Genomic DNA, 14,652 nt, shown 5'->3' with positions numbered 1-14,652 from the left:
AGACCGAAAAATTTCTATCAAAATTCACAGTGAAATCCTCACGTCTTACATGGCAATTTCATTACAGATTTATGGTCAGAATTAAGCTGCAGATTTTACTCGTTGCACTGCAAAGAATGAAACCTACAGTGAAGATTGGAGCCATTTCTGCATCAGTTTGGACATTCTACTGAACCGAATATGCCTAAAATCTGTGGTGGATTTTTTTATGTTGTGATTTTTATGTTGTGATTTGTTGGTGCTGAGACCTACCAAAACTTTTGATATGTCTCTATAACAGTGCTTCCCAACCAGTGTGCCTCCAGCTGTTGCCAAAATTCAACTTCCAGCATGCCAGGACAACTTTTGGCTGTCCGGACATGCTGGGAGTTGTAGTTTGGCAACAGCTGGAGGCACACTGGTTGCAAAACACTGCTCTAGAACATGTCAAAACATTTTTAAATGACATTAACACATTGAAATCCACCATATTTGGTTAACAATTTAGAGCTGATTATTTCCTAAATGGGTTTTCCCAACTAGCAAAGTTATTTCCTATCTACAGGATAGGGAAAAACTATCTGAATGCGAAGAATCCGGCTGATGGGGATCTTGAGAGTAGGGACCTAAGTCTCCTGTTAGAATGGGGCTGTGGGTCGCACATAGGCACCACCACTTCATAAATTCTCTACGGGAATTGCCAGAAATAGCTATGAAAGGCAAAATATAGAATAAAAAGCAGGAGTGTCTATTTAACAGTTATGTCCTGAACTATATTTTCCGGATGACAAACTTCCCGTGCTGAATCCGCTCTTGTGATGATGTCCATTACTTCCATGGCCTCCACTGCTAGAATGCAGAACAGCTTAAGAGAAGAAATAAAAAATTAGCATGAGTCAGTATCTATCTCATATCTATCTATCTATCTATCTATCTATCTATCTATCTATCTATCTATCTCATATCTATCTATCTCATATCTATCTATCTATCTATCTATCTATCTATCTCATACCTATCTATCTCATATCTATCTATCTATCTATCTATCTATCTATCTATCTATCTCATATCTATCTATCTATCTATCTATCTATCTCATATCTGTATATCTATCTATCCATCTATCTCATATCTATCTATCTCATATCTATCTATCTATCTATCTATCTCATATCTCTCTCTCTCATATCTATCCATCTATCTCATATCTATCTATCTATCTCATATCTATCTATCTATCTATCCATCTATCTATCTATCTATCTATCTATCTATCATCTATCTCATATCTATATATCTATCTATTCATCTATCTCATATCTATCTCATATCTATCTATCTCATATATATATATATATATATATATATATATATATATATATTTCTATCTACCTGTATGTCTATCTATCTATCTATCTCATATCTACCTACCTATCTATCTATCTATCTATCTACAACAAAGAGGTGTTGAGGCAGCACAGCCAGAGTAATGTATAGTAGGTGGGTGCAGGCTGGTGTTAAACAGCCCCAGTCTCAGACTGTATGGAGAGATCCAGCACAAATTTATCTATCTATCTATCTATCTATCTATCTATCTATCTATCTATCATCTATCTATCTATCTATCTATCTATCTATCTATCTATCATCTTTATATGTATGTACATTTTTGTGTTATACACTTTTGCCCTCAGTACTGTCTGTTACTTGGTTTAGTGCAGATTTTTGGTGATGTTGCTTTGTTCTTTGATGAATTCCTCTTTATATGTATGTGACTACATTTTGCTTTCTTTTAGGTATATAGAAAGTGACTTGCAACTTTCGCCAGATATTTCTCCCTTGTATATGCAAGGCTTTATACTGTTTGGGTATTCATAGTTTTTTATTTTATATTTATTTTCATTCCTTCTAAATATTGGGTTGATATTTTGGGGGTTCTGAATTAAAGGGGTACTCTGATGGAAAACAATGTTTTTAAAATCAACTGGTGCCAGAAAGTTAAAAAGATTTGTAAATGACTTCTATTGAAAAATCTTAATCTTTCCAGTACTTATCAGCTGCTGCATGTTCCACAGGAAGTTCTTTTCTTTGATTTTCTGTCTGACCACAGTGCTCTTTGCTGACACATCTGTCCATGTCAGGAACTGTCCAGAGCAGGAGCAAATCCCCATAGCAAACCTATCCTGCTCTGGAAACTTCCTGACATGGACAAAAGTGTCAGACTGAAAAGAAATTCAAAAAGAAAAGTACTTCCTGTGGAGCATAGAGCACCTGATAAGTACTGAAAGGATTAAGCTTTTTAAGTAGAAGTAATTTAAAAATATGTTTAACTTTCTGGCACCAATTAATGAAAAAAAAAAAAATTTCCACTGGAGTACACCATTAACTGCTTGTCTACCACAACAGTTTAAAGTTACAACGGTTGAAACAAATGAATATTGTCCTATTAGGGACACTTTATACTTACAGATGCTAACAGAGCCACTGCCTTCTCCAGATAACCTGAAATATATTAAATGTTAATCACAAAACACACATTTGTTTACTAGGAAGCTGTTCATTCTGTCCTATGTATAACAACTCACATATAGGGTAGGGTCCCACATAGAGTATATGCAATGTATTTCACGCTGCGCAAAATCTGTTCTATAGGGGGAAATATGTTGCTTGTTCTTCTAAGAGCAGAAACACGTGCTGCCAGGCGGCAGGTTTGGAGGTGGGGTCAGAGCGCTGACGTGACTGCGATGTGCCAAAGCCCCACCTTCCAAACCCCGCTGCGCACACAGGACTGCCGCTGTGTAGAAGAATATGCAGCAGATTTTGCACAGTGTGAAATACGCTGCTTAAATGCTACTTGGGACCCTTCCGATAAAGTGTAACTCCCCTGATGATATTCTTACCTGCATTCCTCTCCTTCCAGTAGTTTCCTGTAGGTGGCGATCTCAATATCCAGGGCAAGCTTAACATTCATCAGCTCCTGGTATTCGCGCAGTTGTCGAGCCATGTCCTGCTTGGCCTTCTGTAGTGCTTCTTCCAGCTCAGTCAGTTTGTTCTTGGCATCTCTGACCGCCATCTCTCCACGCTCCTCAGCCTCCGATATAGCAGCTTCCAGTTTTGCCCTCTAGTAAGAAATAAAAGGAATATACTGGATCATTTATTCTGCTATTTAAAGCTACTATACACAACTAGGGGAAACATAAAGAACTACAAATATTACCTGCTCTTTCACATTCTCAATCTCTGCTTTGAGTCTTTGAATGACACGATTGAGTTCAGCAATCTCATGCTTAGTGTTACGTAGATCATCACCATGTCTGCCGGCCGTCATACGCAGCTCCTCATACTACAAAATAAAAAGATATTCTTTTAATATGGAATGTCTGTGAGCACCCATTATATTTTATATACTGCTTTGTCTATTATTATTATTGTATAAATGAATTGTAATGTATCAGTAATAGAGCAGAAGTCAGAGACCAAGAGTGAACGGGAAACAATAAGCTTTACAGAAGGGAACCTCTGATGTCCATAGCTGGTAGAGTGACATTTATAGGAGAGAGGACATTTCCTAAAAGCATTTTGGCACCTATTAAATTATACATTTTTAAATAAACATTGTGGATGCATAGTCTACCTATAGCAGTGTGGTAAAGTTGTAGCTGCAAATAAAGTGATGGTACTCCCCCCCCCCCCCCCCCCTAGACATCTTATCTCCTATACAAAGTATAGGGGATAAGATGTCTAGGGGCAGAGTACCCCTTTAAGCATGCATGGGATAGACATAAGGCTATTCTTCATATTAGTTGCGGCCAGGGATTTTACAGATAATATGTATGGACACTTTCTATGTTACAATTCCTCTTAGTTTTTAATATCTATGCTTTCTAACACATATGGGATCCTTTAGTGTTAGCTTCCACTGGATGAACATCTGTTCTTATTGTATGATAATCCCACAGGCACATATCTTACAAGAGAAAGGTAGTATCACTATATTGTAACCGCAATGATCCGTGCACCTGTCATTCCATCATATGACTAGGACAGATTTTTATCATCAGGAAACAAACAATGATAGATCCAATAGATATGACAGCAAGCTGATTTTTGTTTAATAGGCAGGGGCATAATTATAGGTTGTGGACACACCTTAATACTGGAGCAAAAAGGGAGCCCATAATGTTCCTTTGTACTAGATGAGGATAACAGCACTATAAATTACTTAAAGTCGCCAACAAAACTTTTTATATAATTTAGACAATACTAATATATATATATATATATATATATATATATATATATATATATATATATATATATATTTGTAATATACATTGGTTAAAAAATGTGTATATTTTTGTCCTTACAGCTATTGTCTATGTGTCTCTATGAGGAGTCCAAATACAGGAAGTGAGGGTGGACAAGCAGGGCTCTGTGCACTAAGAAAAAACAGGACAGTGTGCACTGAGGCTCTATAACACTCCCCTGGCTCACACAGCAGGAGGATTGACAAGCCAGGAGTCTGCACAGAGCCCTGCTTGTCCTACCCTCACTTCCTGTTTTTGGACTCCTCATAGAGACACACAGACAATAGCTGCAGGGATAGCTGCACAATTTGTTTACCAATGTATATTACAAATATACATATAATGGTATTATCTACATTATATAAAAAGTTTTTTGTTGACGACAGGTACACTTTAAGACTTCTGAAGTTAAAACCTGCGTAGTCTTACCCTGGTTTGGTACAGTGATTCAGCTTCTGCTCTGCTCTTGTTGGCAATCTCCTCATACTGAGATTTCACCTCAGCAATGATGCTGTTTAGGTCCAGGTCTCGGCTGTTGTCCATGGACACAATGACAGATGTATCTGAAATCTGAGCCTGGAGCTGAGCGATTTCCTGTAAAATACAGAAGACAATATTATCCTTAAAGGGTTACTCCACTGGCCTGCCATCACACCCCCTCCCATAAACTTGCATTGAGGGGGCAAGGTGTGACATCACGAGAGGGTGTGGCCGACCCCCACAGCGCACGCACAGCGTTCGGAACTAAATGTTGTAAATGCTGGCCAGGGAAGTACCCCTTTAAACTGCACTCATATCATCTTAGAAAAACAGCAATCCAAAATTTAGTATCTACATTCAGCATGATAACCGGAAATAAAATGCACTGTCAGAGAAGTTCTCTAGATTATTACAGTCTCTAAACAGTGTAAGAGTACAGCTTCACAGCATGTAGAAAAATACAAATTGTATGTAAATTGTGTACAGTGCTAAAGTGGACATACACTTTTCCAATAACACTGTATTAAAATCATCCCTAAGACATTATTTTTTCCAAAAGAATAACCCCAACCAGATAATATGTTACGTACAACAATCCCCAGATTCTTTTTCTTACCCTCCTCTGTACCCTCTCCATTTCAGCCATGTCCTTCTTGCATCCAGGTGCTCAAAATTGGACAGACTACTTAATATGTGTTCTGACTAGTGATTTTTTCATTTTCATTGAGATACTTCAGGGTAGCATCTTTTAGAAAACCCTTAAAAGGGTTACTCCGCCCCTAGACATCTTATCCCCTATCCAATGGATAGGGGATAAGCTATCTGATCATGGGGGTCCCACTGCTGGGGACCCCCACGATCTCCCTGCTGCACCTGGCGTTCGTTTAGAGCACCGGAAGCTCGTGACATTACAACCGTGCCCCGCTCGTGACATCACAGCCACGCCCCCTCAATGCAAGTCTATGGGAGGGGGCATGACAGTCATTACGCCCCCTCCCATAGACTTGCATTGAGGTGGCATGGCCGTGATGTCACGAGCGGGGAGTGACCGTGACGTTACGAGCCTCCGCCCCGCATCAACAGTCATCCAGCACGGAGCAAATTTTGCTCCATGCACTGGATGTCTCGAGTGCCACAGCTGAGATCATGGGGGTCCCCAGCTGCGAGGCTTCCATGATCAAACATCTTATCCCTATTGGATAGGGGATAAGATGTCTAGGGGTGGAGTACCCCTGTAAATATTTTACCTACAATGGATTTTAGACTAATAGGCCTTTTTACATATTGACACCACATTTTCTATATGTCAGTCCTATAGAATGAACCTTATCACTATAGAATCTTCAAATAATAGAAATATGGGTCTGTCCATCACAGTCTTGAATTCCTACAGAACAGTTTTCTATACCTGGTGATTGTATATTTTAGTTTTTTCTTAAAGAGATGATGCACTTCTTTTTGGGTTAGATCTATGGTGAATATTGGATACAATCGTTTAATTATGGCAGTGTGACAAAATGTACCCATGGACTGTTAATATATAAGTGTAATGATATATAAAATGACGTACAGCATCAAATAGGGTCCTTAGGAAGTTGATCTCGTCTGTTAATGAATCAACCTTGGCCTGTAGTTCTGCTTTATTCATAAAGGCTGCATCAACATCCTAAAGAGAGAAGAGCAGTCATGGGATATAATCTGAAAAGTATACAATGTAATTGAAATATAAATAAAAAAACAACAAATTAAAAGCCATGTGATGCTCAAATGAAGTGAAAAAGTAAGCAAATAATTTCAAGCTTTGATTTTAAAATGTTGCAGATGAAGTTAAAGAGGTTATCCAGGAATAAAAAAAAATAGGGAAATTTCTTTCAAAGACCGCTCCCTGTCTGTCTCCAGGTTGGGTGTGGTTCTGCAGCTCAGTTCCATTGAAGTGAATGGAGCCAAGTTGTGATACCACACACAACCTGGAGATAGACAGGGAATAGTCTTTGAAGAAAACTTGGTCTGTTTTTCGATTCCTGGATAAACCCTTTAAAGGTAACATGTCATGTGCCTCATGCTACCCAAACCAAAGGCAGGAGGAAATATTACAAGCTTCCCCATTACAATGAGTTAGATGTGCTCTGAAATGTAGCGTTTAACAGAATGATAGTTTGATGATGAGCAGGGACATAAGGTAAAAAAGCTTCTTCCCACTCTGCTGAGCCTGTTTGGGAGATATTCTCATAAACATAAAAAGGGAAATACTTGTCAGTAACACCCAGTGGGATAGGAAGAAGCTGACCTCCATCACTTTATGTTCCAGCTCCTCTTTATGATTTTCTGGAATGCAAAAGTTTTTAAGAGTAAAACATAGCACATTGTAAGGTCTGTGCCTATTTCATGCCCATGGTTTGGATGGCACGAGACACTCAATATATTCATTTTAAAATCACATTTTTAAAGCTTTGAAAATAAATGAATAATCTGCTATCTTTTGTTCTCCAGATGTAGTGGAACTACAGCTCTCTGTGGCTACCTGGGATAGCTGGAGAATCACAGTATGCAGAGCATTGATCTCCAAGGTAGTAAAACATAAATCATGTTATATTTAAACATGTTCTATATTACAGTTTAGATTTTTTGATGCACTCTAAAGTAGAGATTTTAAAAGAGAACCTGTCATCACTTTCATGCTATCTGAATAATAAGTCTTTGGAGCGGTCCCTTGCATGTTCTCTCTGCCCCGCCGCTTTAAAGGGGTACTCCGCCCCTAGACATCTTATCCCCTATCCAAGGGATAGGGGATAAGATGTCTGATCATGGGGGTACCGTCGCTGGGGGGTACCGTCGCTGCCGATCTCAGCTGCGGCAACCCAGACATCCGGTGGATGGAACGGACTTTGCTCTGTGCCGGATGACTGGATATTCGAGGAGGAAGCTCGTGATGTAAAGGTAACGCCCCGCTCGTGATTTAATGGCCTTACCACTCAATGCAAGTCTATGGGTGGGGGCGTGATGGCTGTCACCTCCACTCCCATAGACTTGCATTGAGGGAGAGTGGCCATGACGTCAAAAGTGGGGATCGGCCGTGATGCCACGAGCCTCCGGCGCTGCACTCAATGCTCTAAACAAATGCCGGGCACAGCAGGAAGATCGCGGGGGTCCCGAGCGGAAGGACCCCCATGATCAGACATCTTATCCCCTATCCTTTGGAAAAGGGATAAGATATCTAGGGGCGGAGTTCCCCTTTAAACGAAAGAGTTCTTTCTATATGAACCTTCCTGATTACTTGTGGTTCAGGCAGCATGGAAGTGATGATATTGTCCCTTTAAAGTTTTAACAGTAATATGCATTAGATATATAAGGAGATAGTTAGATAGATAGATAGAGCAAACTTACCTTCTTAAGGCTCACAAATTCATTTTCTGCAGCTGTGCGTCTGTTTAACTCCTCCTCATATCTATGAGAGCACAATGTGATTTAACGACAAATCTGCCTTTTAAAATAGTATTTTTTTCTTCTACATGCTTTATACATACTGTATAAATAAGTAATATTATAGGTTACTGAGAACAATAAAATAGCAGAATAATCTAATAGTAAGTAGTTATAATAAAAGAGGAACCCTCTGCTCTCCTTGTAATTGTTTTCCTATATTATTCTTACACACTCACTTCGATTTGAACTCCTCCACTGCTTCCTCCATGCTTCTTCTTTCCGCCTCTAGACGACCCCTCTCACATGTCAGATTCTCAAGTTGTCTCCTGAGGTTACTGATAAAAGCCTCAAACAAGGGCTCAATCTGACACCGGGCTGTTTTTTGGTCTTGTAATAAAGACCATTTTGTTTCCAACATCTTATTTTGTTGCTCAAGGAACCTCACCTAAGATGAGAGAAAGAAAACACTTGTTACCATAATCTGACGCTCAGTGATTTTTTTTCAATGTTCATCATTGACTCAACATACATTTATAGTACAAGGCAATGTAAGACACAACTCAGAATGATAGATTACAGAAATCTAATGAAATAGGCCATAAACAAGTTATATAATGGTCATAAATAGCACTATTGCTTATGTTCACTTACAGGATAGCAAATGCTGAAAAGGTACCTAAAACAACAGGTAAACATTAGAGGGGTACTCCACTGCTAGACATCTTATCCCCAATCTAAAGGATAAGGGATAAAATGTTTTAACGCTGGGGTCCCACTGCTGGGGCCCCCCGCCATCACCCGCAGAACCTGGCGTTCTAAACAAACGCAGGGTTCCTGCAGCCGTAGTCGTGATGTCACGGCCACACCCCCTCGTGAAGTCACATCATGCTCCCTTAATTCATGTCTATGGGACAGGGTGTGTCAGCTGACATGCCCCTCTGCCATAGATATGAATGGAGGGGGAATGGCATGACATCATGAGGGGTTGTGGCATCAAACAAAATGTTTAGAATGCTGGAGCACCAGAGTACCCCTTTAAACATCCCTTGAAGTAACCCTTCTAGGTTGAATATTGATGAACCACACCCTGTCAATGTATTTGCAAAAAGGATGCCTATTATGAGAACTTATAAGGAATGTATTAGTAACAATGGTAATGTAGAAAAACATTAGGAAAATGTCTATCCTTCCCAAGATCCTTTACCTCCTTGAGACTATACTTATCCCCATCCCGAAAGGAATTTTGAAAAATTTTTTATCGGCAGTTCTCAAATTTATTTGGGGTGGGGGGAGGGGGACATTATAGTCTCTCTTTCTCGGTCCTCGCAGCTAAAAAGGCATATGGTGGTCAAGCTGTACCAGATTTTTATAAATATTACCTTTCTACACACCTACGTAGAATTCCTTCTTGGACTTCATTTTTGGCCTACAATAAATGGACCGAGATTGAGAAGATGTGGATTCACCCTGTTCATCCGAGCTTTCTGATCTGGTCCACAGACCTTTTTAAGACCTCAAATATGCTCCTTGGGCCGATGAAAGTGACTAAGAATTTATGGGACCAAGCCTCCTCTTCTTTTCCCTTGAAATCTGAGAAATCCCTTCTAACCCCCCTTAAATTGAACCCCCAAATACCCAATAGCTGTGATGTAGCGGTGATTACTCCTTGGATCAATGCTAAACCTTTTCAACCAGCTGACTTAGTGGATCCACGTAGGAGAACACTTTTACCTTTCCATAGTCTTAGGGACAAGCATAACCTCCCTACGGACTCCTATTCTTTTTACCAAGAGATCCGATATCATCTGAACATAATTTCTAATGATTCCCCATTTCCATCACCAACGACTTTTGAAGCGCTATGTAGAAGGTCCAATTCTATTAGGGGTTTAATATCAGTTATTTATGACATCCTGTCCTCAGTAGAAGGTCCCACTGTTATAAGACACCCCTATATGAATAAATGGGACACTTATTTGGGTACACCACTCTCTTTAGTTCAATGGCAGACTGTGTGGCCACAGGTGGCCAGATCCTCTACCTCCCACAGAGAAAATCAATATAAAATAATTATGTACTGGTACCATACCCCTGATAAACTACATTCCCTCTTGCCTCATTTATCCCCTTTTTGTTGGAGATGCAAAGAGGAAATAGGTATTTTCCCCACATATATTCTGGGACTGGCACAGCCTGAGGCATTTTTGGCTTAAAGGAGTAGTCCAGTGGTGACTCAGTGGTGAGCAACTTATCCCCTATCCTAAGGATAGGGGATAAGTTGCAGATCGCGGGGGGTCCGTCCGCTGGGGCCCCCTGCGATCTCCTGTACGGAACCCCGACAGCCTGCGGGAAGGGGGCGTGTCGACCTCCGCACGAGGTGGCGGCCGACACGCCCCCTCAATACAACTCTATGGCAGAGCCGAAGCGCTGCCTTCGGCAATCTCCGGCTCTGCCATTGAGATGTATTGAGGGGGCGTGTCGGCCGCCGCCTCGTGCGGGGGTCGACACCCGCTATCTCGGCGGAGAGCCGGTGCCCCTACAGAAAGATCGCAGGAGGCCCCAGCGGTCGGACCCCCCACAATCTCAAACTTATCCCCTATCCTTAGGATAGGGGATAAGTTTTTCACCACTGGACTACCCCTTTAAGGTTCAATCTTTGATCAGAAGGGTCACTGGCGTTCATCTTCCCTTCTGCCCGACAACATACCTCCTAAACCTCCTACCAATGGGTGTTAAAAAAAAAAAAAAAAAAAGGAGCACATTGCTGGAGATGCCCCGAGGCTCCATCAGTTCATGCTCTCCTGGAAAAAATTAGACATATAAAAGGAATGGGACGCCTCTCAGCTGTTTCAGAAAATAATTCAGCTAAATTCACAAATATATGGCAGCTGTGGGAAGATTATGAGGATTCCTTGGCATCCATACGATAAACCCATTTTATGGGTTATTTTACCGGACATGCTTCATCTTTCTTCTTTCTTTGCTCTACTCTTTGATTCTTTTTTTTACTGTGTACAATCTTTAGCCTGTTACTGATCTCTCCCTCTTTTCTTCCCCCCCCCCACGAGAGATGCCCTACATGAGAATAACCTACTCATTATAGCCATGCAAGAATTTCACGCATAACTTGATATCACATCTTATTATGCCTGACATTATGTTTTTGTACTTTGTAGACACCTTTAGCGGTGAAGATATACAAACATACTGTTCTTGTTGCTTATTTTGCAAACATGAGAATTCTTTACTTCCTTATCTATGTTACCACCGTATTTTTCGTCCTATAGGACGCACCGGCGTATAAGACGCACCCAATTTTTAGGGGCAAAATCTAAAACAATAAAGATTTGGAACCCAATAGTGGTCTTCAACCTGCGGACCTCCAGATGTTGCAAAACTACAACTCGCAGCATGCCCGGACAGCCATTGGCTGTCCGGGCATGCTGGGAGTTGTAGTTTTGCAACATCTGGAGGTCCGCAGATTGAAGACCACTGCAGGAGGAGGTAATACTCACGTGTCCCCTCCGCTCCGGACCCGTCACCGCTGCCCTGGACACCGCTGCCCATCGCTGTCGCCGTGTCCCCGTCGCTCCGGAACGTCTCTGCTGCCGGCCGGGTATCCTCGCTCTCCGTCGCCGTCATCACGTCGTTACGCACGCCGACGCACGTACGCGACGACGTGATGACGAGGAAGGAGAGCGCCGGCAGAAGACACAGAGGTGGCAGGTAAGGTCCCCCCCGGTGTCCTGTAAGCACTAACCCGGCTATTCAGTCGGGCTGTTCAGGACCGCCGTGGTGAAATCGCGGCGGTCCCGAACAGCCCGACTGAACAGCTGGGTTAGTGTCACTTTCCCTTCAGACGCGGCGGTCAGCTTTGATCGCCGCGTCTGAAGGGTTAATACAGGGCATCACCGCGATCGGTGATGTCCTGTATTAGCCGCGGGTCCCGGCCGTTGATGGCCGCAGGGACCGCCGCGATAGGGGTGTATTCGCCGTATAAGACGCACCGACTTATCAAACCTAGTGTAATTCACACTGAACATTCTTAGAATCCTTAGTTTACAGTGTCTAAGTAACAACAGTGTATTTTCTAAGTCTTCTTTTATAAAAGTGAACATAAAGGACAAGGGATCCCACTGTAAAGGGAGAAAATAGACACCTCCAATGTCCTAATCAACTAGGATGTAGGATGTGATGTTACCCTATTGGTAATGGGTGTGCCCTCTCTGGGAATTTTCTATCTATACCCTACCTATGCCCTTGACATTTAGTACTTTGAGCTCTCTAACTCAAGTATTGTGTCTGATTGGTTAGGTAAGATAGCATCTCAGTTCTCCCAAATTTTTTACCCAAAAATAAGCATAATTTAGCAAAAGTTTGGAAATACTGCACAACTAAAATGAAATTATACTTGACATACTGTATAACTCTATGTATTTGCATTTTGCTCATCTTAATCTAAGTGGATTAATTATATGTCTCCATTCGGCACTGTTTGCACTGCTGTCAGTTTTCATTTTCAAATAAATATCAACAAATGCTGACATCTATTTATCTTTGATTCTTTAATAGGTTCCATTGGGACTCATTATATTGGGTTTTTTTGATGACGAGAATTTCACCGTTTGTAAAGCTTTAACAACCTAACACCTAATGGTGTGATCCTACTAAACTCATCATCTTCTCAATTCTAAAATGGATCCTGCACAAGTCTCAATAGAGATTATTACCAGAGAAGAAACTTGCAGATCCCAGACCTAAAGTCTATAATAGGGAACCCACCTAACATCTGCCATTTATAATACTGCTGTCTTCTCGTGTAATCGAAAAGAGTCTTTGGCAACCTCAGTCACCAAGGGATAGTGCCTCTACTTTATCATTAAAATATATCAAAGTTTTGGTCAGGGTGAAAATATACCCCAACTTTACTCTTAATATTTAAACCTATACCTACCTGCATTGTATATGCTTATATGTTTTAGACATAAGTATATTCGTAAAAAAAAGGTTGATAACATATACAACTTGATCCGCATGAACAATATAATATGTCCACAGACTGTTTGCATAAACTAGGTAGCATTACAACACTGCATAGGATGTTTTTTTTTTTTTTTGCTGTACAAAAGATGTATCTAAATTTCTATTTACCTTACCTTGTCAATAAAAGTGGCAAACTTATTATTAAGGCCTTTGATTTGATCCTTTTCATCGGTCCTCACTTTCTGGATGTTTGGATCAATCTCTAGGTTCATTGGAGCCAGTAGACTTTGATTTACAGTAACGGAAGTAATTCCTGTAGATCCTCCAAAACCATGGCTAGATCCATCAAAGTTGTGTCCGTACCCATGTCCAAATCTTCCAACTGACATCTCATGTCCACCTGAGACTGTACCGTACACACTTCTGCTGCCAAAATGTGATAAGGCATTATGGCCAATGGATGTTTTCTTTGTAGTGAAGGAACTAAGGCTGTGCTTAGATGGTAAGCAAGCAGAGGAAGAACTGAAGTTCTTGTGTTGTGCAGCTCCTGATCTGCTTTGGACAAAGTGATGAGATTGATGAGACATGGTGCTTAGAATTGACTAGTGTGTTTTGAGTTGTAAATGGTTCTGTCTACGGACCAAAGGCACAATCTTTTTATACACTCATAGAACTGGGTTTGGTCACTTTGATGTTTGTCTAAGACCGTGTAATTGTCTCTTATGAGCTTGAAGTTTAGACATGATTGTACTATAGTCCTCCTAATTTAATAGGGGGTAGCAACACACCTCAAATATTAAGATGAAAAGCATGAGATCTCGTCATAAAAATCTCTTTGAGCTTATGCTCTAGAGGTCCAATTCGGAAGCGTTAATAAGGGCCGGTAAAGAAAAGGGCTGTAAACATTTAACTACTGTAGTTACTAAAAAAAAGACTGTTCTTACTTCAAGGCATATGTGAAAAGTATTCCCTTCAGATGGTGTATGTCAATCATTAGAGTATGATCCATAAATAACATCTGTATGGTTCCTCAGGATGACCTATATATTTTCTACAAAAAATTTGGAATGTACTGAAATGTTAAAATCTATTTTTTACTATAGGAAACATATTCAAATTATACAGAACGCATCTTGTGCATCTATATACAGAAATAATTAATTGTTTGGTACCAGATTTTTTGTACAGGTATGTGTATTAAATATAGAGCAACTGTTTTTCCAGCTCATCGACATCTTGGCCATATTTTGCCAAAAGATTAATAAGGACCTATCATGAAGGAATAGTCTAGCTTAGACGCATCTGCCGGCATATAAAACAACAAATTGGACTTACCTGCCGCTGTTCCTGCTTTGGCCTCGTATTGCTGCTCCAGTCCTCTGGTGCTGTCTTCATTATGGTTGCCGGTTGTCGATGTGTCACATTTCTGATCAGCTGATCACCAGCTGCAGCACTGTTCTGCCTCAGCCATTAATAG

The 14,652-nt window shown here is 40.7% G+C and overlaps 1 protein-coding gene across 4 annotated transcripts in view; it reads right to left on the bottom strand.

Annotated features, from left to right (window-relative positions):
- Window positions 1–409: 409 nt before the first annotated feature.
- LOC130355330 (keratin, type II cytoskeletal cochleal-like) overlaps window positions 410–14,652 on the bottom strand; it is a 29,522-nt gene continuing 15,279 nt past the window's right edge. For 2 of the 4 annotated variants that reach the window (XM_056555359.1, XM_056555358.1), the window contains exons 2-9: window positions 8,429–8,637; window positions 8,154–8,214; window positions 6,340–6,435; window positions 4,719–4,883; window positions 3,200–3,325; window positions 2,883–3,103; window positions 2,450–2,484; window positions 410–844 (exon numbers count right to left, since the gene is read on the bottom strand). In XM_056555359.1, coding sequence (XP_056411334.1) covers window positions 732–844; window positions 2,450–2,484; window positions 2,883–3,103; window positions 3,200–3,325; window positions 4,719–4,883; window positions 6,340–6,435; window positions 8,154–8,214; window positions 8,429–8,610 — 999 coding nt within the window. In that variant the 5' untranslated portion in view covers window positions 8,611–8,637 and the 3' untranslated portion in view covers window positions 410–731. Of the gene's footprint in view, window positions 845–2,449; window positions 2,485–2,882; window positions 3,104–3,199; window positions 3,326–4,718; window positions 4,884–6,339; window positions 6,436–8,153; window positions 8,215–8,428; window positions 8,638–13,348; window positions 13,728–14,119; window positions 14,227–14,510; window positions 14,566–14,652 lie in introns of those variants that run through there. The other 2 variants (XM_056555357.1, XM_056555360.1) reach the window with 2 other exon arrangements.

This window comes from Hyla sarda, chromosome 2 (assembly GCF_029499605.1).
Source record: "Hyla sarda isolate aHylSar1 chromosome 2, aHylSar1.hap1, whole genome shotgun sequence".
Classification (NCBI taxonomy): domain Eukaryota; kingdom Metazoa; phylum Chordata; class Amphibia; order Anura; family Hylidae; genus Hyla; species Hyla sarda.
This window is presented reverse-complemented; position numbering and strand designations above follow the sequence as displayed.